The 25,585-nt window shown below is 44.2% G+C and overlaps 1 protein-coding gene across 4 annotated transcripts in view; it reads right to left on the reverse strand.

Annotated features, from left to right (window-relative positions):
• Positions 1-446: 446 nt before the first annotated feature.
• The window catches only part of LOC119184640 (uncharacterized), a 91,853-nt gene continuing 66,714 nt past the window's right edge, over positions 447-25,585 (reverse strand). For all 4 annotated transcript variants that reach the window (XM_075890473.1, XM_075890472.1, XM_075890475.1 and 1 more), the window contains 3 exons: positions 22,701-22,844; positions 20,160-20,303; positions 447-4,640 (listed from right to left, as the gene is read on the reverse strand). In XM_075890473.1, the coding sequence (XP_075746588.1) occupies positions 2,981-4,640; positions 20,160-20,303; positions 22,701-22,844 (1,948 nt within the window). In that variant the 3' untranslated portion in view covers positions 447-2,980. The remainder of the gene's footprint in view (positions 4,641-20,159; positions 20,304-22,700; positions 22,845-25,585) is intronic.

Consider the following 25,585-nt stretch of genomic DNA (forward strand, 5'->3'; position numbering starts at 1 on the left):
TTGCAGCGATTCAATACATTGTTTAGAACGTCGAGGTAGTTCATGCATGAAGGTTTCTTCTCCATTTTTGGCATGCCCAGATTGATCAAGCATGAGCAAAGAAATTCTGTACAAAATATAAACTATAGTTTATTGCCTTTATTTCATAAGTGGTAGCGGCACTGGCCCTTCCCGATGCCTCGAGAATATGTGTGGTGAGTGGTGTATTCTGCTTCGTTGCCTGCTTTAACACTCCCCATTGCCAAAGAAGTTGTGCATGCAGCTGTGTCTGACCAGTGGTGACAATGAATGGCATGTCGGCTATGCCCAAAAGTTTGACAGCGCATCACCACAGACTACATTGAAGCAGTTGTAAGATCAAGAAGCTATGTGGACAAGCACTGCACAGTGCGATTTTGAAAATTGAGGACAAAAAATCATGAAGCACCAAAAAGTATGCACTAAAATACTGCAAACAGAAACGAGCAGTTTATTTCCACATGACATGTACATCCAAACAATAATGATCTTATATGGCTTGATGCCCACTGAGCTAAGGAGACAAAGAGAAATGAGGAAACATTTTATGATGAGAATCTCTGGCAAGAACAATGAGGACACTATTCACAGAACAAAAATATGCATAAAACTTCAACATTAACAACTACAGGGCTATAGAAAATGAATGAATATAGATGTTTACTGTTTGAAGGCACAACCCTTTGCCACTTGCCGAGCCGAAAGCAAATGGCTCTTGAAAGACTAGCAAAAAAGGAAATGAATCAAAAACTTCAGAAGGGTGTGGAATACCGAAGCTTTTGGGCAACTTTCCATAGGCTACAAAATCTATTCGTGCTTCAGCAGCTAGTGCACATGGCAATGGACATGCGGTCTTCAATCATTTGATGACTCAAGTGGTCGTGAATCTTCAAATGTAGCCAAATTCACTGCATATGCACATCCCATCGCAGTAAATTTTAAGCAAAAAAGCACACAGGCTCGCGGGACTCATTGCATTTCTTCCATTTTCGAACTCCGTTAACTGTGCTCGAAAGCAATCACAATAACATCAGAGACTAAGCATGCCATGAACATCGCTAACCTGGAACTAAAATTATCCCTGCGTACACGACAGTAACAAGGCTAGATTTCTTCTAGCCAAGGCACAACCTGTGTGCCCGTTCAGGAAAGAAAAGGGCTTGTAAAATAATTTGATAAGCGCTTGATTTCCAGCAGCATATATTTCAATTTAAACATTATTTGCCGCTTTTCTGCCACTGCATCCATACGACACTTAAACTGCAATATGTAATTTATTTGCAAACCCAAAAGCAGTCACTTTAAGTGCCTAAATAAAGTGCACATGCTGCAAAATCTTCCAAGGAGCCACATATATGAAAGGATGTGCAAATCTTAGAAGCATGAAAGCCTGATTAGTAAAGCATAAATTTCGATATAGCCCAATCGGACCCTTTGGAGAATTCTGGAAAAAAATATTCATGCCCAAGGCCATTTTGTGCGGCATGTACAGCATTATATACCTCGTTAGTACATCTACAGTACCACCTGCAGGTGACACATTTACTATCAACAACTCCTGAGTGATCTGTGCACAATTCCATTTGCTTGTGACAACTGTAACTTCTACAGGTAACAAACATGTTGTGCTGCAGCCAAATCATTCACTAGTCACAATTTACTCAAACAAGGTGACAATAACATTTCGGCACGTTTCCTTTCAACCAGCTTGCCTTCTGCTTTCACAGACCTAAAACATTCAAGTAATAAAAATGTGGCAGGCTGTCATATCTCTAAGTTCTATGTAGGCATTCACTTTAACACTCAACATCAACTTCTGTACACTATTACAGTACTTCAATAAATGCAACACAAAACTCTTGCACCAAACAAAGCGAAGAAAAGGGTCTTGTATAGGAACACACAAAAATAAATTCAACAACTAGTAAGTTTTGCACTGAGCACATTGATACAATTACACTTTGCACAAGTCTTTTTTTTTTAATTGTCAAATGAAGTAACAGAAATGAGTATTATAAAATTCTGGCACAGTGGCCTCTGGGTGCAAATAACTTAAATGCTAAGTGTACATTGAGATGAATGGTAGCCTAAAAATGCAAATTTCCCATCAATGTTACAAACACACAAATTGCAACCAAATTGCAACCTTGGAGGACTTTTCTAAAAATGCAGCTCATCTGCTTCTCTTGAGAAAGCCTTGACCGTAGGTATCACAAACAGACACCCTGTGTGAACATATTGGCAAGAAAAAATGCAATGGCCGCTGCGATTAACTGCCAGAGTTAAAGTACGATCAACTACCAGAGTTAAAGTACTGATCACTCATCACTTATTGCACATAATGCCCAACACAAAGCTTTACTCTCACAGAAGGCAGTCACTGTGGCAATATGCCTTGCCCTGAATTCGGGAGTTGTCCTGGTACGGGCTGGAACACTAAGGGAGTTGTCCTGGTACGGGCTGGAACACTAAGCCTTCCCTTGAGATCTGCTGGCTTGGCAGTCAAAGAGAAGTGCCACCACCATCTTCTGCAAGATGGCTACTGGAAACTTCAGATTAAGCAGGAGAATCATGAATGGAGGTCGGTGGATGCCATGTTGACGTGGTTCACTCTCTATAGGCCCTGCCAGGTACACCAGACCCTGCCATTGAGTTAGGACTTTGCTGTGGCGCAGAAAGTTCTTGTTGCACTAGTGCTGAAGAGGAAACTTTGGGTCGTGCCCCAATGTTCCTTTTTCGCCCTGATACAGATGTATGGGGCACCGGTATGTGATTCGAAATATCACAATGTGCGGTGTACTGTCACAGAAGGCAGTCACTGTGGCAATATGCCTTGCCCTGAATTCGGGAGTTGTCCTGGTACAGGCTGGAGCACTAAGCCTTCCCTTGAGATCTGCTGGCTTGGCAGTCAAAGAGAAGTGCCACCAACATCTTCTGAAAGATGGCTACTGGAAACTTCAGCTTAAGCAGGAGGATCATGAATGGAGGTCGGTGGATGCCATGTTGACGTGCTTCGCTCTCTATAGGCCCTGCCAGGTACACCAGACCTTGCCATTGAGTTAGGACTTTGCTGTGGCCCAGAAACTTCTTGTTGCACTAGTGCTGAAGAGGAAACTTTGGATCGTGCCCCAATGTTCCTTTTTCGCCCTGACACAGATGTATGAGGCACCGGTGTGTGATTAGAAATATCACAATGTGCGGTGTTTCTATTTGGCTCTGGCAGAAAAACTTGGTGCATGAACACATGGTTTTGTGCCTCCGTGGTCTGCCGAGGATGGGCGTTTGCATCTACTCTGTACTCGTCTAGAATTTGTTCTGCGGCATCCTCTGGCAACCCCGATTTGGGCGCTCCATCCAACTGCCGATTCTTCCACCTCTGCAGCGTATCCTGACATGCTGAGTAAGGCTTGGGCTGTTTCGACTGAGCAGTCCAAGGTCGCACGAATCCTACAGGGGATTCTGATGAAGTGCTTTCTTGAGAAATGCCTGCACTGCTGTTGTTCCTGTCAACCCTTGCCTGTGCTGAAGAGTCGCATGAGAGCTCTACAGTGGGGTCCTGCAGCGGTCGCTGGTAGGATTGATAGGCTCGAAAGTGCCACTGCTGGGCCTTCTGGGGTGCACTTATTGCAAATGCATGTAGAGCATTGTTTATCTGCTGCCGCAAGAGCAGTTCTCTTTGAGACAGCTGCCTTTGTTTCAGTGCCTCAGAGTGTCCTGGCTGTTGGACAGGAGCTGCTTTTCCAGCTTTTACTTTGTGCACGATCTGGTCGAGATAACTTTGCATCTGTAGCCGGTCTAGTACTTCTTTTTCTACTTCAATCAATGCAGTGTCCATGGGAACGGCTCGGAAACCATAACTTGCCGACGGTGAAGGTAGAAAACTTGATGCATTAGTATTAGCTGCATACTGTTGTCCTCGCTCATGCTGCTGCAGTAAACATGGCTCACGCTCTTGGAGTTGTGCGTGTGCATTGCTAGATCCTTGCAGTAAATCTGACTGTGGTGAGAAACTCTGTGCATGAGCAGGTCTTGAAGCATCATCCGATAGCACTGTTCTTCTAACCCAATCGGGAGGCCCTGCCGAGCCTTGCAAGTTTCTTGGAAAAGTATGGGCATTCGCACTCATCCAAGCAATCTGCTTTGCAAGCTCTTCGCGCTGCCTCGAACTCATGACACTTTGCTGTACGGAAGCCATTTCATTCTGCCCAGTGTGCTGTGGCCCTGTGTAGATGAGTTGTGAAGGATCCCTCAGCTCCACATTTACTTGGCGGCCCTGTTGAGGCTTGCCAGCAGCTGAATATGCCAGCTGTCCTTGCCTAGAGCTTTGACTTGAAAGAACGCCTTGTAGAATGGCTTGCTGGCTGCTCACTTTGGCAACTTTCCTCTTTGGTGCCTGGGTGCTGTGCTGGGCTGTGCTGCAAGTGTCACTCACATTTCCTCTTGGACGACACCCTAATGGGCTTCGAAGTGCACTCCTGTCTGGCTGCTGTCTGCCTTGCATACTTAGGTCCAGTTCCATTCCAGCGTAAAGCACTGAATGCTGGTTCACACTAGGTGCCATTTTTGGTCCCTGATCCCACCTCTGCTGTCTACATTCAACAGTCTTTTCCGTGAATGGGAGTCTGAAACACAGCATGAAAACAAGGTAAATATGGATACTTATCACTTAAGCCACACAAAGAGTCGGTAGAGTGAAAAACCTGCAGCCTGCCATGATACACAACTAATCAACGATCAACGAAACAGCACATGCCAATGCAATAAGCCAACACTCTGTGCGAGAGGACATCTGACGTGCTCATACATTATTCGGACATGTCATAGGAGTGAGGTGCACAAAACAGGTGGTAATTTTGAATATTTATCAAATGTTGCAATCGTAATACATTTGTATTCGAGCCGAAGACCACATATTTAAAAGTTTCAAATATTCTATCTTTTCTAATGTCCAGTGACATATGTTATTGTAAAGAACTTCCGATTTAGTACCTTTATGAAGATACTAAACCAAATAAATGACGTGGTTTTCATTAAGAACTGTAATACCATGTGTTTCACTACTGTAAGTTCATAAATAGCAGATGAAATGCTTCATTTTTTATTTTTCAGTTTTAAATAGTGCGCTGTACTGCATGCGCTTGATGTCAAAAAGGTTGAAAATTATTTTTCGTATTTTCATGACATTCACCGATGAAATTTTCAGAAGCTTCGTATGCTAGGTCGCTGGCACCCACAGATCACAACGTACTTCACTTTTTTTCATCTAGGAGCTACATAGGGCCCAATAGACTCCTTGAAAATCGATGACGTCACGGTGTTTGTTACGGTATTCTCGAAGTAGCAGCTCCACTCTCGTTTTCTTTTTAGCTCCAGTGTCGTTTTCTTTTTGCGCATTTGCTCGCTTACCAAGCATCGTGCAGTGGTAAGAATTTTGTTTTCGAAATTGTGACATTGTGCCTTAGCATTACGAGAAAAATTGTTTTCCTCTTTAGTGTCCCTTTAAGATAAGTGCATCAACAGTTGACCATGCAATGATTACTGCAACTTCGGCGCAAATGTCATGATCCCTACACATAAATACACTGGAGTGTGATGACTTCTACCGATGAACGTGCCGGAACATACGTAATCATGACTAGAGGCCGGATGTTTAGGCACTAAAAAAGCGTGTTTTAGGTGCCAAAGACAGGTATACAGGTAGAAGACAGGTTTTAGGCCTTCAATATCATAAATATAGGCACAATCAAGTTATACGAAAATTGAAATATTTTAAAACAAAGACTGGTGATTTCTATCTACGATAAGAAGCAAAAAAATGGTTTTGCTTAAGGCAGAACAAAGGCACTAACGGTTGAACATAGGCATGCATTTCCCACGCGATTTGCAGATTACGGATTTTAATTTTATTGTCCCGCATTTTGAGTCGTGTCCATCGTCCAATCCCCACTCTACTAGGCTGAAATGTTGTAGGCCCGTGTGCTCAGATTTGGGTGCACGTTAAAGAACCCCAGGTGGTCTAAATTTCCGGAGCCCTCCACTACGGCGTCTCTCATAATCATATGGTGGTTTTGGGACGTTAAACCCCACATATCAATCAATCCCCACTCTACTGGGTTTCTTTTCCTTCGTCCTGGCTGGGAAAGGCAGCGCAGGAGTAAACAACCAGACCACTGATACCCCAGAAGAGAGGGATGCCAGGTTTAATCGCGTAATTTCTCTGCTGTCGGTGAACAACTTACAGGGCTCCTCACTAAGTATGGGCATTTGAAGCTGACAAGCGTAATGAATGTACTGGGCACTCAGAATCATGCCTGTTAAATTTTGGAATGCCAGGTGTTACAGAAATACGCAAAATTTGTACTGAATGCCACTTGACCTTCTCGCGGGCATGCGTTTCCAAGATGGAGGGAGGGACGTAGAGCAAGGAATGATCCTGACATTACGTCGCTCCTTTATGTTGACATTGGTGCTCTGATGTCACTCACCATACAATCTTCATCAGATCTTGGTTAAATGCTGGCTATAGCTAAAAAAAGATGAAAAATGTCCCACTTCCAGATTATATTTTGCATTCTAAAAAGCTACTACACTAAGAGCCTTGAACGTGATTTATTCTAGTTGGCATGTGTGATTTGTGTATTCTGTTGTGTAGCATAAATGAGGAGTACTTTGGTTTGAGCTAGCTGCTTCCTATCATTTTGAAAGAGAAGCGCAAAGACAAAGGGAAAAGAAATACAGCGTTCTTTCTCTCTATGTCTTTCTTTTTCCCAAATCCTTGCGCTGCCTTTTCAAAATGAGTATAATGATTTAGAGCTGTGAAAAATTTTAAAATGTGCGAATTGAATGCCAGCTTGTTATTTTTATTTTCAGAGGCTAATTGTTCTCATTTCACATCCGCCTCGGTGGACCAGTGGCTATAGGGTGCTCCTCTGATGACCCAAATATTGCAGGCTGCATTCCGACCACACATACTACCACTACTACCACATTTCTTTTGCGTTTGTCTTCAAATTCCTGCATCATGCCTTCGCCAACCCTGACAGCACTTTGCTTGTGTTTTGTGCGTCGTCTCTGACCCCAGTTTCAGCAGAGCAACGTCGTGTATCGCGGTTACAATACATGATGCGTCCCAGCCTCTCGAAAAGTACGTCCACTGACAGATCTATCCCACAGAAACGGGTAACACACAACAGAGACCGCTGAAGTGGCACAACATCGATGGCGCGCGTGCTCTAGTAGGCTGGGGCATGTCATGTGCGCACGACCTTGCTTGCACATGTTCTTGGTGTGTTTGCATCATGTGAACCTCCAGCCCTGATACCGAAGATAGCAAGGAAGGGATTAGGCTCGCGATGGCTACATGGGGCAAGAGCAAAGAAATTCAAGCTTGCCTCTTTGCATCATGGTTTTGTGGCTAGTAGCGAATCAATTTGAAAAATCTGTGGTAGAAAGCTTTTCATTGGGCATGCAAGAAGTTCTAGTGTCTAACTACAACTTCTTATGTCACCTAGAGAGGGTGCTTAAAGAAGTAAATTACAAGTAAAACAAAAGCCGCACGCAAATCACAATTTTTATGCAAAGGCACTGCAGCAGATAGGTTGAATTGAATTGTTTATTTTTTTGGCAACAAAAGAGGCTGCCTTGGGCAACCTCTTTCGGCAACATTTAAAGTTGCCTGACTAGGCCCCTAGTCCCAGGCAGCACAATCACACAAGCAGCATTTTAATACAAAATGCAAATAGCTTAGAAACTAATTGAAAAACCTTCTACAATTGTATGTTCAACCATACAACACTATCAGGCAAACCATACACAGTTTGTATTCCATTTCTGAAATCTGTAGTCAAACTTTGTAAGCATAAATATGTGTAATAAAATAACTCTTGTTACACACCAAAAAAATTTTTTTTTACAGACATTTAACATGAAAGCATTTTTACAAAAAAACACAAAAACACATTCGCACACAATAATAGAACTACAAAAGAGAACACAGAAGAACATGACATTATTGCTCGAGTAGAAGCTGTTTTAACTTTTTTTCCGGAAGACTAGCAAAGAAGAGCAGCTGTGCATCACATCATGTAGAGAAGGGTACATAAGAGTTGGTATCTGCCATTGGAGCAGTTGTATGCCATATCCTGTCCTAGTCTGAATTTTTTTAAATGCAGTGCGAGACTATAATCCGGATCAGGATTAGTGTATAATGATAAAAATATTTCTGGGTCTTATTTCAAGTTCAGGAAGGCAGTTTCGGCTAGGCGTTGATTATATATGTCCTTAATAGTCAATATGTAGCTATATTTAAAATAGGAAGAAACATGTTGTCGACTTGATAAGTTGTGAATGAATCGTAAACCACGTTCTTGCATTAAATAAAGAACATGAATGTTTGTTTTTGACGTAGCACCCCAAACTAGTATACAATACTGTAGCCTTGTGTGAACAGTACAAAGGAAAGTTTTCGTTTTATGTTTTTGGGTAACAACATACGAAGTTTGTTTAGGGCGCCAATTGTTTGGGCTATACTACGTTTTACATAATTTACATGATACGTCCACCGAAGGGATTCGTGGAAATGGACATCAAGAAACTTACATTCTGAAACTTGTTGTAACACTTATGATTCGAACGATATAGCATCTTGACGTTCGACCGGTTTACTTATAGCAGAAAAAAGTAATATACTTAGTTTTTTGTGTATTTAAAAGTAGCTGATTTGCACTTAACCACTGCGATAAATTTTGGAGGTAAATATTAGCATCACGTACGATGACTATTAGATCTCTTGAAGAGAAAAACACATTACAATGTCAAATAAATCACGCCTTCATTGATACGGTACACTTGTTAACTTTATAGGCCATTTAATTCAGTCTGGAAACTAACAAAGAACGAAGTGTATAAAAATTAGATCTGATACTACAATCTTCAATTTTAATACTCACCATTGCGCAAAGAGGACTGTTTAGGTACAATCATTTTCTAATGCGAGTTTTCCCATAAAATGTTAGACATAGGAGCTTCAACAGCAGATTAATTCGACGTGATGATAGCACTTCCCTTCCTTGTTTATTTTTCATATTTGGTACAGCTGTCATTTTTTGAGTAATGCCTTACATCAAACTTTGCAGCCCGGTTCTGTACTTTATCATCTTTGTCACTTAAAGACATGTACCAAGGGATGTCATACGGCACAAGCGTATTCAGTCATAGGGTGAATGTATGCCAAGTACACCGTTGATTGTCAACATGCCGGCACCTGCCTCGGGCTCCGTTGTATAAAGTAAATGTCGCCTTTTATACATGAATAAGGGTTTCAACTGGCGCTCGAAAATAAAATTTGGGCTTAAATAGCGCTCATATAGGTGCTTATTTGAAATAGAGGCATTTATATGCACTTATAGGCATTTAGGCATGAAAACCTAAAATAGTCATTCATAGGCACCATAAAAACACCACAAAAGCCGTTCTTAACCTCTAATTCATGCTCATATATCAAAATGGCATGATAAGGACGCAAGGAAGAAAATAGGCATTTGCCTATAATCCAGTCTCTAATCATGACACTTCTACTAATGATAAACATCTTAAAAAATCGAAGCCATGAAGTGCCTCCTTTGCAGTATGTGTGGCTTGGTGGTTTATCACTGTTTCCGCTCGTGTAAACGTACTTTAACTGTACCGAACCCACTGTTCATTGGCGTGCCTTTGTGCACGAAACCGCTTCATTAAAGTGTGTATCACTTACGAAAATTAAGGCAACTCACCGCTACTGCATTGGCCCAACAAAATACTCATAGCACCTATGCCCGATCTAGGGCTGATCAAGCTCCCCCAAAAAATGTTACTGCACGAGGGAAAATGTACGCGTATGTTACAACGGATGGCCCTGATGGAGTGAGCTTGGGCGACACGCATTGCAAGCAACTAGCTAGGCACGCTCAGCTTGACAATGCAGCAGGTAATGTGTATCTTTTGTAGCTGTGCCATTTTTCGCTAAGTGATTGTCGCAAGAACTTAGTTGCATGCACCGACGAAAGCCCGACAAGTCGTCTGTAAGCTGTGCAACCTTGTCAGTAAAGCGAGCATAAATAAAAAATGATTTGATGGTTGCGCACAATTGCCAACTATGCACATGTAAGGTGAGAAAAATTTGAGGCACTCGCTACATGCTTATGCCGCTTTCCCAACAGCACCTTTGGAAATTTGTAATACGTCATCAAACTCTCATGGCAGTATCTCGTGCAATCAATCCTCCGTAACTATGTTTCAGCGGCCTCACTGTTTTTGCCAACGTCAGTTTAGCGTCATCAGCAGCCTGTGCATCAAAGGTGGTCACATTGCAGCAAAATAGTGCCTTTGCCACTGGCAGTTGTGGCTCAATTTAAAAAAGAAAGGCCTATTAGGGGTGTCTTATTGTCGCATAAAAGTAATCATCCATCTTGCAGGACTTCCTTGTGTTATTACCTTGTGCCCAGTACGGCTTGATCATTATTGCAAGGCCATCAGCGTGACAGAGCACTTTTGATTGTAAAATGGCAAGCGCGCATATGTACAGTAAAAACCGGAATATAAATCGAATTTGTGTTCGATGCAATGAAAACACAATGAAAATTTGACCCTCGTCTTGTGTACCGGCCATTGGCAGAAGAAAATGTGAGTCTAACAAGAATGGGCAGCTGAAGTTTAAAGCCTCTATCTATTGCCATCGTGAGCATCAGCAGCAGCGTCATTGGACAAGGCTAGGCAAGGCCTACAGTGTTCTAGCAACGCCATTTTGCCTCGGTTATCTGCTGCAAGTCTGCGGTTTTTCTATTTCCTTCAGAAATGAGTGGCAGTCGACGAAAGCTCATGGATAGGCTTTTCAAAAAAAAGTTAACGAGTGTGCCAAAGCACAATGCAACCTGGCAGCAAAACTAGAATTCGGTGCATCTGAGAAAAGCGTTTGATACTGGAAAAGCCACAAGCAGTACAACACATTCAGCAGCAACCAAAAAACAAACAACGTTTCGTGTACAGAATGCTGTGCACCCCAAACTGGAAATGCTACTCGCTGAATTCGTTCGGGAGCTGCGTGTAAGGTCGCTACCCGTAACAGCATAACGTATCCGCCTGAAAGCTCTCGAGATAGTGCGCGACTCTCCCTTGAGTAACTCAAGGGATCGCCATCGTGGGTGCACCTATTTATGAAACGGAAAAGCATTGCACTGAGGCAGCGTTCTTTTGTCTTCCCACAAATGCTGCATCAGTTATGCACTGAATAAAACAGAGGACGATGCACTCTTGGACGTTACTTGTGGAAAACAGACGTCGTTGGACTGAAGTTCAGACGAGTCTGAGCGACAGCTCTTTGTGGTCTTCTGGTGTTTAACTACGTAATTTTAGTGCCCAAATAAGAAGAAATGTTACTCCTGGTTGTTCGCGTATTCACGAAGTTAGGGAAGTACCACGATACTCTGCGATTTTTAAAAAGTTATTTTTCGGAGTTCAAAGTTTGAGGGGTCAACCTATATTGCGGTCCCATCTATATCTCCGTTTTTACGGTAGTTATTGAGCAAGGGAACAAAAGCAAGCCACACAAGGAGCCTTAATGTGTAGATGAAAGATCAGTGAAGTATGCCTGTTGGCTTCAGTGACCAAGGGAGAACAGGGAGGGATAAAATCTGGAGTCGTACATGACAAACCTGGTAGTGTGGGAACCTTGGTCAACTAACCACCTAGAGTGTTATAATAATAGCTTTGAGTGCACAGCCATCAGCTGTGACATTTCGCCTCATTGGAATGTGGAGCAGCAGACGTATGTGTGAGCAGCAGACCTGTTGGAGAGCAGACGTGTGTCAGAGAAGAGAGCTATGTGATAGAGAGTTGAGCTGTGTGTCAGAGAAGAGAGCTATGTGATAGAGAGTTGAGCTATGTGTTAGCAGCAGACCTATGTGTTAGAGCGGAGAGCTCGGCTCTTCGGGTCTCTAAGCTGTCGGCCCCAGTGCCGAATTCGTAACGCCTCTGTATATATGCTGTACATAAACCTTGTTTAACTCACCGTCGTCTCGTCCGCTCGTCTATCAGCTCTGCACAGAAGCAGTCGCGAGCTGAGAAACCTATGCTACCAAACGGCTGGTGACCTTTCGGGTGGAGTTCGAAGCAGTGGCGCCTTCGGGACCGTGTTGGCGTCGCCGTCTTTCGAAACAGTGGTTGCAGCGGTGAGATTCGTAGCGCCCTTCGTAACGTCGTCGGAGGCGCGCTTTGCAACAATTCCGAACTCAACTATGGAAATCCTGAAAATATTGCCGTTTCCTTTGATGGGACTTGGCTGACCAGGGGCCACTCATGCCATATTTGTGTAGGGACCGTGATTGAACTATTCACGGGTTATGTGCTCGACTTCGTCGTCCTATAGAACTTCTGTTTGGGCTGCCAGCTAGGGCCGAAGGAGGACAACCCAAGGTATGCCGAGTGGCTAGCTGGTCACACTTACCAAAAGAATACCTCCAGTAAGCCAGGACAAATGGAGGTGGAAGCAGCACAAATTTTATTTGGCCGCCCATTGGAGAAACATTGGCTCCGCTACACAACCATGTTGTGTGATGGAGACAGCCGGGCCTTCAACAGTCTGCAGGAGGCACAGGTATATGACTTCGTGCCAATAGAAAAAGAGGACTGTGTCAACCATGTGCATAAGCGCATGGGCATAGCACTTCGAAACCTCCAGCAAAAACAAAGAGCCGAAGGAGAGCCAAGCCTTGGCGGCAAGGGCAAACTGACAGGCGAGCTGGTCACAAAGCTCAAGTCATATTATGGATGGGCTTTACAAAGCAACCAAGGAAGCACTGAGGCCATGAATAATGCTGTCTGGGCAACCTTTTATCACGTAGCATCTACTGATGCAAGCCCTCAGCACTCTCACTGCCCAACTGGTGAAGAGTCATGGTGCAAGTACAACAAGGCTGTTGCCAAGCAGGAGACTCCTCCGAATCATTGCTACAACCTGCCGGAGTATGTGGTTGATGCCTTGCGGCCTATTTACACGCGCCTCTCTGACAAGAAATGGCTGGAGCGTTGTCAGCTAGGCAAAACACAGAACCCAAACGAGAGCCTGCACTCCGTCATCTGGCCGCTCGTGTCCAAAAACAAACGACAGTCACCGACTAGTGGCATCGGAGAAGAAGCATGAGCATGCTGAAAACTTCAAGTATGCCATGAAAAGAAAGTGCACCAAGGAGAATGATGATGACTACATTCATGGTGGCTTCTAACATGGTTAATACACCGATTCACACCTTTTCTTGTTAAGTATATTTGGCTCCGACAGGGTGGCAACGGCCCGGCAATGTCGACGAATACACGGTCAAATCAAGCATCTCGACTAGGAAGTGTCTCCAACAGTATCATCGTGCGACGCTGTACCTTGGAGCATGGGAAAGTGAGACATTCAGGAGTCCATTGTTGGGAGTCAATGATTATGCTTGGCCATATGAAACGTGCTGCGAGGTGCTTTTGCATAGCTCCGATTCCCGGGGTAACATCTTATGTAGCGATGCAAATACCTCGTGACGAAAGTGCGTGGGCAAGATTGGTTGTGCCTTGCCAGTAGACGTGTCGCAGCAAAGGCTTTCCGTACCTGGCGAGGAGAACCACTGCAGGTTTAGCGGTGTCAACGTTTCTTGTAGGCAACACAATTCATTATTATTGTGTTGAGCAGCTGCCATTTTGTTTAGATCTATTTCTGTGAGCAAGATTATGGCGCTAACAAGGCTATACAAAAGGGCATCGGCAACAACCTTTTCTACTCCTTTGATGTGGAGGATGTTCATGGTAAATTGAGATATGTATGACATCTGCCTCAATTCATGAGTAGCATTGGTGTCCCCCTCAGTACTCGGTGGCGGCAAAGCATACGCGAGAGGTTTGTGGTTCATTAAGATAAAGAACACGGCACCTTTTAATAAGTAATGCAGGAAATGTCAGACTGTCGCGTAGACGGTTAACAGTTCGGGTGCGAAAGTGCTGTACTGCTGTTCAGTGAGCCACAATTTCCAGGGGGAAAAAGCGATTGGTCACCATACTCCTTTCATGCATTAAGTGCGGCACTCATAGCTGTGTCTGATGTGTCAACCATAACAAACTGTAGAACTCCCAGTAGTGGGTAAATGAGGAGCATGTTGTTGGCAAGACGTCTCTCGATCTTCTCGAAAGCTGCTTGGGCACCCTCCGTCCAGATGATTTGATTGATTTGTGGGGTTTAACGTCCCAAAACCACCATATGATTATGAGAGACGCCGTAGTGGAGGGCTCCAGAAATTTTGACCACCTCGGGTTCTTTAACGTGCACCCAAATCTGAGCACACGGGCCTCGACATTTCCGCCTCTATCGGAAATGCAGCCGCCGCAGCCGGGATCACCCCCCCGTCCAGTGGAGCTCCTTAGCGGTACCTTTGCGAGTCGACAGCAGGAGGTTAAGGGGCAGCAGAATAGTTACACACTGAGTTATCAAACTGTAGTAATAGCTCACAAGCCCAAGGAACTCATGGAGCTGATGTTTAGTGTTGGGTCGTGGGAATTGCTGGACTGCTTTGACCTTGCCTGGATGAGGTTTAATTCTGCAGTTCGACCAAAAATGTCAGCTTGTGCACCCCAAACTCAAACTTGCTCGTGTTCACCAGTATTCTATGCTCTGCCAGGCACTGAAACACAGATTGCACATGCACCTCATGCTCGTATGATGAGCTACTTGCCATGAGTGAATTGTCGAGGTACGCAACACAGAAGTCATGGCCGTGCAAAACACCATTAATAAAGTGCAGAAATGTCTGTCCAGTGTTTCCCAAGTGAAACAGCATGTGGAGGGAATCAAACAGGCCAAACAGTGTTGATATCGCTGTCTTTGAGGATGTCATCTGGGGCCATGGGAATTCCATGGTTGGTGCACATACGAGGTCGTTCTTCGAGAAAAGTGTCACACTATGCACGTTGGCCATGACGTCATGAATATTTGGTAATAGACAACGGTAGGGCAGGGTTGCTCAGTTAAGGGGTCGATAATAACCGCGGGGTCGCCAGATTCCTGATGTAGATTTAGGCACCATGTGTAGTGGGGACGCCGAAGAGCTAGCAAACGGGCGAATTATGCAGAGCTCGAGCTTGTGGTTGAGTAACTGATTTGCTACTTTTAGCTTCTGGGGGGTCAGGCAGCATGAACCCTCTTGTGGTAGAAATGTGATGGTCCGTGGCAGCGACGTCAGCACAAGGAACTCTCGTAGGATAGCCATAAAATTGGCAGTGCCAAGTCGTATCACGAGCGTAGGGCTGACAGGCAAATGCTTAGTAGGCTTTCTGCTTGAGAGAGGGGATCTTAAGAGAGGGGACATTAACAAGAAGTCTAAAAGTGACTGAAGAAGTCCGCTCTCAGGATAGCAAATTTTATGTCGGCTACCCCAAATATCCACATGAATGCCCTCTTGAAGCCAAGGTTTAGCGAGAAAGAGCGGTGCCTGTATACCGGTATCGTCATGATATTTACAGCTTACAATAGCAACGAGCTCGGGCCTGTGCAATGGGCTCGCGACGCCGGCAGCACGCTCACTTTTGACCCTGTGTCGGCAAGGTAGCGGGTGCCTTTTTTGCAATCAGTCAGGAAGAAGACAGACAAGTAACTTTGCCCCAAGCCGGTGGCACCTGTCATTCTCAGTGCTAGGCTTGGTGCATTTCCTGATGTCTCGCACGGTGTCACACAGTTTCGTGCAGTGCCACCGAACTTACAGTGGTACCAGCACAGCTGTCGCTGTTGTTATGCTGCATACTGTGTTCTTTGGCTTCTGCTTGATTGTAGTGCTGCGACAGTGTCGGCAAGGCGAAAAATTTCTGCCCCAATCTCCAGCAAGGCGGGAGATGGCAAAGCTTCGGCAAGGACGTTGGCGACTACTGTGGGGGGGGGGGGGGGGGGGGGAGAGTCGGTCAGCTGGTTTGGCGATCTTATGAACATCCATCTCTCCGGAGGCTGTGACGTCTATACACACCGTCGCAGGCAATCCCTGAAGGGAAAGCACCAAGTGACTGTCGAAGCTTGTTGTGCTTCAAGCTAGTTGCTGCATCTGGCCCAATAGTTGGCTTGAGCGGTACTCGCGCAGTTTTGCTTCACGAAGTAGTAGCTGCTGTAGGCACACCGACTTCAAAGGGGTGAGATAGCAAACTGGTACGTCTTTCAGCACTCTATACACATCTGCTGGTGTCGCGCAGTTTTGCTTCACGAAGTAGTACCTGCTGTAGGCACACCGGCTTCGAAGGGGTGAGATAGCAAACTGGTACGTCTTTCAGCATTCTATACACATCTGCTACACATCTGCTGGTGGGGCAGGCAGGATGTCGTGCACCTTACTCGCTGTGGCAGGTGGAATGTTGGCCACTACGTGGTGGTATTTGGTGGTGTCGGCGCTGGCGCAGTGTGCGGTGAACTGAGCTTCCACCTCGGTGAACCAAAGTGCCGGGTCTCTGGTTCAAAAGAAAGGAAGCTTCATGTCTAATACAGCCACTATAGGGCATTCTTCGCAGTTGTATTCCATGTTCCGGACTACAGGTCACCAATCGTTGGTACGCGCGACTAACGTAGAGATGAAGCGTGTTGCTAAGTCTTGATACCAACCAACTTGATTGTTCGTTTAACTCGGGACTTGTTCTCCTTTCCTCTCCCCCTCCGTGCCTTTGTCAGTGATGCAGAAGGAGAGAAAGAAATGTGGACTGCAACATGTTGGAAGTGCCACCTGCTGCGCCGTGGCACAATTGAAGTTCACCACACCTCCAAACCAAAAACAAAAAATATTTGTGTTAGTACTACCATGCTTCTAGCTAGTGTCACACATATGAACCATGCTGCATATGGAGCACACTTTACAAATTAATTTTCAACAGTATCCGTGTCATTTGCTCTTCGTTTTCAGCACCGTGCACAGATGCATGGTGTCAATGCACGCACATGAAGTGGCCCCTGGGAACGCGAAGCTTTGCTTTTTTTTCCTCTTTTTTTTTTTTTTAAGTGGACAACTGTGCCATCTCTACTTAGGGGATGTCAGATCAGGCACTAATGGAGGCTCTCCGAGATACGGGTGACGACGGATCTTCAAAGGTCGACTCGTCACACACTTCCATCATGCGCCGCGTGTTTGCGGGACCATAGCTTTCGCAATTAACCAATTAGCTCTGGCAACAACACGATGGTGCATTGAATGCAATGCAATGAATGCCATAGCAACAAATCGCAATGTTATACGAAGTAAGGCTGGAAGCCAACTGTTTTGGATTCGATATTGCCGAACTCCTAGAAAATGCCGGTGTAAGCAAATACCGCCACTCCAAGGAAAGGTGCTTTTTTGATACAGTCTCTTGGCATTGAAAGTGCACTTATGCTGGCCGAGATAGCATGTGTGCCAGTGATCGTGACTGTGCCCTTAAAATCAACGTTCACTGTTGCTACTCAATTGGTCAGTTTTGTAATATCCAAGTTTAACTGTTGTCACCGTTTAAATAACCGACTTTTGGTGTTGTGGTACGGGTAAAAATAATGAATGCACCTTCTTTATGAAGACATGGACGAGGAATTACTGTCCACTAGCGTCAGCTTGTCCTCAGCAGAGTTCGCTGTATTGTACAAAACTTTGTGAAGGGCAAATCAATAGTAATATTCAGCGCTGAAAACCACAACACAATCATGAGGCACGCGGTCGTGAAGTACTGTGAAACTTTTGACGATCTCACGTGTTTTAACGAGCAACGACATCGCAAAGAATACGGGCTTTTAGCATTTCACCTCTATCAAAATGAGAGCGTAGAATTGAGCCAGTGAGAAGGGCAAATCACGCCTCAATGTCAAGAGGTTTCATGAAAAAACTTTGGAATGTTTGAAAAATGCGCATTTCTATACATTTATAGTGGACTCCTGAAATGTAGTTGAAAACCTGCACCCGTCCTATATTTTTGTGCTTTCACTGTCCTCGTTCTTTGTGCTACTTGTCACTCATTTTAAGCAATAAGCCGCCTGGCCTAATCCTAAACTTTGTTGTGATATTGTCCTAAGTTGTGTGCTGGAAAGTGTCCCCAAGGTTATAGCTGAGGCTATGGGGGGCAAGGCAGTGAAGGTAGTAGTGGACGAGGCAACTGACGATGACAGCAAGAATGGTGGCTGGTGCCCACTGACTACCTCAACTAAAACTATCACTGGACTTGAAAGTTTACACATCTTTAAATGATGGACAATGAGAATGTAAACAAAAGTTTGCAATGTGTTTAAAACGATTCGCTTCTGTGCAAGAGTAGCAAACCAAAATAATATGGCCATGTTTTGAAATAAATCAATGTATCTACCTCAATTTTTACTGAATTGCAATATAGATTTGCCCAAATGTTGCATTTATTTGCCACATTTTTTTTTCACAAAGACTATGAACGAAGCTCTACTGCACATGCCCATGCAAAATTAAACAATTTCCGGGGAAGCTCAAAGCCCCATAAGCTGCACTGACCAAATACCAGACTGTGACTTGATGTGATCAAAACGTTGCAGTGACACATTTCAAGCACTTTTATTCTTTTCTTTATCCAAAATACCGCTGAAATAATGCCTTGGTGTAGACTTGCAGCACATTAGGAAGCTTCACAAGTTTAAGCACTTTGCACGTAGGATTGAGGGGCATCAATTTGTGGACCTCTACGTGTGCTCTAATTGACTACCGATGCTGCAACATCGACCAGTTAAAAAAACTGATATACACTCACGAGGCAGCCATGACATTTTTTCGACAGCAAAGCACAACCTTCAAGGTTTGTGAGGGCTGTGCCCCTCATTGACGAAAGAACTTAGTGAAACCAATTGTTTTGATGGAGACATTTTTGTAGCTTTTAGCTGTTAAAACCTACAAGTAATGTTTCATACAACCGCTTCATTGTCTGCTGACTTTGTAAAGTAGTGTACACTCCAACCTCATTGTAACAGTCGCATCTGCTACAAAAATACTTCTTTATATCCAAAAATTACTTATAGACAAATTTGTAGCACTGTATCACACAGCTATTCTTCACTTATTTCGTCATAACTGATGATTCGTTATATCCGGTTTCGTTATGGCAAGGTTTTAGTATAACAAAGAAACGAGTCTGCAGTCAATCCACCCTCTTCCTTTCATTCAGTGACAACAGATATCACATGAAGAGGGTCATAATGGCTAGTAAGTGGTATCAACTAGCTTAGTGGGAAAAGTGACGACCAGTGCGAGATATGGCAATGGTAGCATGTAGTTGTGAGTTATCCATTAGAGCTTCAATCTCCACGCGAACCATTGAGCTCTCCAATAAATGTTTCTTGAAGCTTTGTCTGACTGTGTAACGTCGTTTGAATTACTGAAAACTAGGAATTGTTTAGTTGAAAATGAGGAAGCTTTTAGTGAACAATGATTAAGCAACTTAATCAATATAAAGGCAATGAAAGTGAATTGCATGAAAAAGTAGCAAATTATTCAGTGTGCTACAACAGAAGCCAGGGGTTCGGAGCTATTCTCGCGCTCTTCAATCAGTGGACATACCGGCCTTCCCGGGATGGCTGGAGCTGGCGAGCAGCACGCCGGCTGTTTCCAGTCTTTCTTCCGCAACCTCATTCTGACGCCACACAGCTTTCACTACTCTCGACACAAACGAAAAAGATGGAATGCAATTTGCCACAACGAATGCTGCACCCAGAGATGCGCTTCTAGATGCACATTTCCGAGGCAGTGCATGGACCGATTACTTTACCCTTGAATCAGGTTTAATGCGGCTGCTCGCCTGATGCCCCTGGAAGGTCTGTACGCATTCTCTGCAGCGCTCTTCAATTACCTCAACACGTTCATACGCACTCTAAATTTCGTGCACTTTCCTTTTACGCTGAGAATACGCTTGTGGGTTTGGTGCCCCGATGTGGTCAAGCGGACCATAACGTCAGGACTCACTGTTACTTTTGCATAACTGAACGTGTTCCGGCAAATCGAACACCTCGAGAATATACCTCCATTACCTCTTCAACTTTTTAAAATTAAAGCTTCGAAGAGTGAAATGATAAGTATACAACGTAACATCAGTAATTTTATAGCACAGTCAGAAAAAAAAACATGAAATTTCACCTGTACTTATCAGAGCTGTTTATTTGAGTTGCTGCAACTGCAACCGCTGTATCTGTTGGTACTCTGGGGGCCTCCTTTGCATTGACCACCCGGGAGACCTTGGCACTAGAAGCAGCATCCAGATTTTTTGGCTTCCCTGTCAGGCTGCAGAAGCAAAAGCCAAATATTATTGAAGAAACAAGCAGAGAGGAAATTGCTTCTTCCACACACTATATACATAAAAAATGTATTCAGAATGCATACCTCCTCAATGCATGGTATAATGCACCTAAATAATTAACATGTTGGTTTTTCACCAGAGGTGGACCCAGTCACTCATATTGTGGGGGTCACTTGAAATAAAACCGGAGCAAGAGGGGCGAGGTATCACGACAACACCGTCATAACGTAAATACTGTTACTGTATGCTCACAGTGGTCCCACTCATTTGTTCTAATTGGTGACCGGAGGTGTAAAACAAGCATTGAAGAAAGGGGGTGGGGTACTGACGACATAGGCTTCAGAAGTGGGGAATGGTGCAATCACCCCTACTGTCCCCCCTCTGGGACTGGTGCCCACTGACTACTCAGTGGCTGGTGCCCACTGACTACCTCAACTAAAACTATCACTGGACTTGAAAGTTTACACATCTTTAAATGATGGACAATGAGAATGTAAACAAAAGTTTGCAATGTGTTTAAAACGATTCGCTTCTGTGCAAGAGTAGCAAACCAAAATAATATGGCCATGTTTTGAAATAAATCAATGTATCTACCTCAATTTTTACTGAATTGCAATATAGATTTGCCCAAATGTTGCATTTATTTGCCACATTTTTTTTTCACAAAGACTATGAACGAAGCTCTACTGCACATGCCCATGCAAAATTAAACAATTTCCGGGGAAGCTCAAAGCCCCATAAGCTGCACTGACCAAATACCAGACTGTGACTTGATGTGATCAAAACGTTGCAGTGACACATTTCAAGCACTTTTATTCTTTTCTTTATCCAAAATACCGCTGAAATAATGCCTTGGTGTAGACTTGCAGCACATTAGGAAGCTTCACAAGTTTAAGCACTTTGCACGTAGGATTGAGGGGCATCAATTTGTGGACCTCTACGTGTGCTCTAATTGACTACCGATGCTGCAACATCGACCAGTTAAAAAAACTGATATACACTCACGAGGCAGCCATGACATTTTTTCGACAGCAAAGCACAACCTTCAAGGTTTGTGAGGGCTGTGCCCCTCATTGACGAAAGAACTTAGTGAAACCAATTGTTTTGATGGAGACATTTTTGTAGCTTTTAGCTGTTAAAACCTACAAGTAATGTTTCATACAACCGCTTCATTGTCTGCTGACTTTGTAAAGTAGTGTACACTCCAACCTCATTGTAACAGTCGCATCTGCTACAAAAATACTTCTTTATATCCAAAAATTACTTATAGACAAATTTGTAGCACTGTATCACACAGCTATTCTTCACTTATTTCGTCATAACTGATGATTCGTTATATCCGGTTTCGTTATGGCAAGGTTTTAGTATAACAAAGAAACGAGTCTGCAGTCAATCCACCCTCTTCCTTTCATTCAGTGACAACAGATATCACATGAAGAGGGTCATAATGGCTAGTAAGTGGTATCAACTAGCTTAGTGGGAAAAGTGACGACCAGTGCGAGATATGGCAATGGTAGCATGTAGTTGTGAGTTATCCATTAGAGCTTCAATCTCCACGCGAACCATTGAGCTCTCCAATAAATGTTTCTTGAAGCTTTGTCTGACTGTGTAACGTCGTTTGAATTACTGAAAACTAGGAATTGTTTAGTTGAAAATGAGGAAGCTTTTAGTGAACAATGATTAAGCAACTTAATCAATATAAAGGCAATGAAAGTGAATTGCATGAAAAAGTAGCAAATTATTCAGTGTGCTACAACAGAAGCCAGGGGTTCGGAGCTATTCTCGCGCTCTTCAATCAGTGGACATACCGGCCTTCCCGGGATGGCTGGAGCTGGCGAGCAGCACGCCGGCTGTTTCCAGTCTTTCTTCCGCAACCTCATTCTGACGCCACACAGCTTTCACTACTCTCGACACAAACGAAAAAGATGGAATGCAATTTGCCACAACGAATGCTGCACCCAGAGATGCGCTTCTAGATGCACATTTCCGAGGCAGTGCATGGACCGATTACTTTACCCTTGAATCAGGTTTAATGCGGCTGCTCGCCTGATGCCCCTGGAAGGTCTGTACGCATTCTCTGCAGCGCTCTTCAATTACCTCAACACGTTCATACGCACTCTAAATTTCGTGCACTTTCCTTTTACGCTGAGAATACGCTTGTGGGTTTGGTGCCCCGATGTGGTCAAGCGGACCATAACGTCAGGACTCACTGTTACTTTTGCATAACTGAACGTGTTCCGGCAAATCGAACACCTCGAGAATATACCTCCATTACCTCTTCAACTTTTTAAAATTAAAGCTTCGAAGAGTGAAATGATAAGTATACAACGTAACATCAGTAATTTTATAGCACAGTCAGAAAAAAAAACATGAAATTTCACCTGTACTTATCAGAGCTGTTTATTTGAGTTGCTGCAACTGCAACCGCTGTATCTGTTGGTACTCTGGGGGCCTCCTTTGCATTGACCACCCGGGAGACCTTGGCACTAGAAGCAGCATCCAGATTTTTTGGCTTCCCTGTCAGGCTGCAGAAGCAAAAGCCAAATATTATTGAAGAAACAAGCAGAGAGGAAATTGCTTCTTCCACACACTATATACATAAAAAATGTATTCAGAATGCATACCTCCTCAATGCATGGTATAATGCACCTAAATAATTAACATGTTGGTTTTTCACCAGAGGTGGACCCAGTCACTCATATTGTGGGGGTCACTTGAAATAAAACCGGAGCAAGAGGGGCGAGGTATCACGACAACACCGTCATAACGTAAATACTGTTACTGTATGCTCACAGTGGTCCCACTCATTTGTTCTAATTGGTGACCGGAGGTGTAAAACAAGCATTGAAGAAAGGGGGTGGGGTACTGACGACATAGGCTTCAGAAGTGGGGAATGGTGCAATCACCCCTACTGTCCCCCCTCTGGGACCCACCACTGCTATTCACTATGATGCAACTGAATTTTTAAAGTGAACGTGAAACAGCGCGCCTAGACGGGACAAAACGTTACCAAGAATCGCACACACAGTGCTGCTAACTGTACATACGTGTGCTTGTTGTAGTTTGTTGTTCCATCCAAGAGCCCAGTTTCATGTTCAGTACGAACAAGCTGGCTCGCAAACAATCTATGTTGCAATCAATTTTTAAGCATTTAGCCGAGGAATGCTCTACAGGTAAAAGCCACCAATTTTCATTTTGTTTGCAAGTCATTTATCCATCACACTTACTGCCTTAATTGCAGTGAAGCTAACTACGGCTATGGTTAACCACTGCTAGAGGTAACGTATGCTGTCGGGCTAGTTGGTGTGTGGCTGTGTAAAACATCATTGGCGCAAATTTGAAAGAAGACGAGAGAAGAGACTCAGAAAAGCGCACACTAGCAAGTGATTTTTATTTAACCGAAGATCACGCATGCACACAACTACACGAAAAGCCCAAACAACTACAATCACAACCTATCAAATAGAAAAGCAAATTCATTATCATACAATGACAGGGAGGGAACACTGATAAATTGTTCACCAAATTGCCTAATACACATCGCCTGTGCCTATTCACGTGCCACTTTGTCTTTGCTTCTTCGCAAGATTCTCGTGCAGTCCAGTAGCGATTCACACGAGCACTCCCTACAATGACGCGGCAAATACGAACCCGTGCCGTTTCTCATTGACAGCACATGTTCATTAAGCGATCGTTTATACAACGGCCCGGCTAGCAAATGTACACCTAGCCACAACTGAGTAGGATCAAGTAGACAAAACCTACCAAACAACTCAAATCCTTCCTTTCGTGCTTATTTACACAATGAGCAATTGGTACACAACACGAACGAGCACAAATACGCGAAAGCCTCCGAGGTGCCGAGAACATGACAGGGACCTCAAAACGAGAGGCGAGGTTCTTCAATTAATGAGCCACTCTGTGCACATAGGGAAGCTTCGGTTCAATAAAAGTCAGTTGCGAGTGTGCGCTTTTCCGATTCTTTTCTCTCGTCTCCTTCCAAGTTTGCGCCAACGATGTTTTACATGGCTAGAGGTAGCTGCACGGCAGAGACAACTGTAGCTAATCTTCTGACCGCAGTTATCACAAGCTGAGCTAGGCAAGTGCAGTTTACCCTCACAAACAGAGAAGCTTACAAGATGGCAGACAAGCTGCAAGTGCACCAGCTGTAAACCAGCGCAAGTTAATTGGCAACATTGGGCTTTTGAAGGATTTTTACGGAACATGACTACAGTCGTAGAAAGTGAGGTTTCAGTGAAAGGCTAACATTAGAGATTATTCCAGTATCAGTGGGGGTATTGAGAGAGAACGGCACTTAGTGCTAACTGCAAAATCACGCGATTTAATCGACTTGCTCAACTGAGCTAAAGCCACACTGTAATGAACATTATCCTGACGAGTCAGCACAGTTCCACTGAGTTGGCAAGCTCTGCATCCTGCAAGCAGCCTAAATCACAGAAGTTGGTGCTGGGGTCGCTGGAGACAATCTACTCTACGTTGTCTAAGCGTGCAATGAGCTTACTGTAACATAACCCCGACATGACAGGTATCAAAAAAGCCGCGCCCTTGATACTGAAACCAAAAGTGTCCGTTTCAGGTAGCAGTATTGAAAATATATGCGAAGCATTCGCAGGCACCACAGCACTTTGTTTAGGGCTATCGACACTCGTGTTCTCATATACAGCAACAAGTCCAATATATTTTACCTTCGTGTCTCATTTAAGAGGAGGCGCGGGTCTTGAAATGGCGAAAAATTTTAAAAAAGTGAATTTTCGAAAAAGTGCAGTATCGCGATGTTCAAACATTTAATAATCTTCCGGAGAAAACTGAAATCTGTATTCAATCTAGAAATATTTAAAAAACAGCATTTTACATGCTTAGGTAGAAGCGAAATGACCGAAAAATGGCTAATTATGTTCGAAGTTCGCACGCCCGTAACTTATGAATGCGGCAACCGGGTGCCGCCATCTTAGTGTTGCTTTGAAGCTGCTTTCTTTGTGCGCCTTTTCCTTGTCTTCGAAATGGCGCCGGTGCAGGGAGAGTGGGTGGTGCAGGGAGAGTGACGGTGCAGGGAGAGTGACGGTGCAGGGAGAGTGACGGTGCAGGGAGAGTGACGGTGCAGGAAGAGTGATGCTACCACTCCTTTTCCGAAGGTCGCCTGCACGCACATGGTTGGGTAAAGCGCGTGCTCGCCCCGCGCGCTGACCTCCTATTGGTTTGTCGTGTGTTTTTTGTTTTTTGTTTTTTCCCAGTTTCACGTTCTGAT

Source organism: Rhipicephalus microplus, chromosome 3 (assembly GCF_043290135.1).
Source record: "Rhipicephalus microplus isolate Deutch F79 chromosome 3, USDA_Rmic, whole genome shotgun sequence".
Taxonomy (NCBI): Eukaryota; Metazoa; Arthropoda; class Arachnida; order Ixodida; family Ixodidae; genus Rhipicephalus; species Rhipicephalus microplus.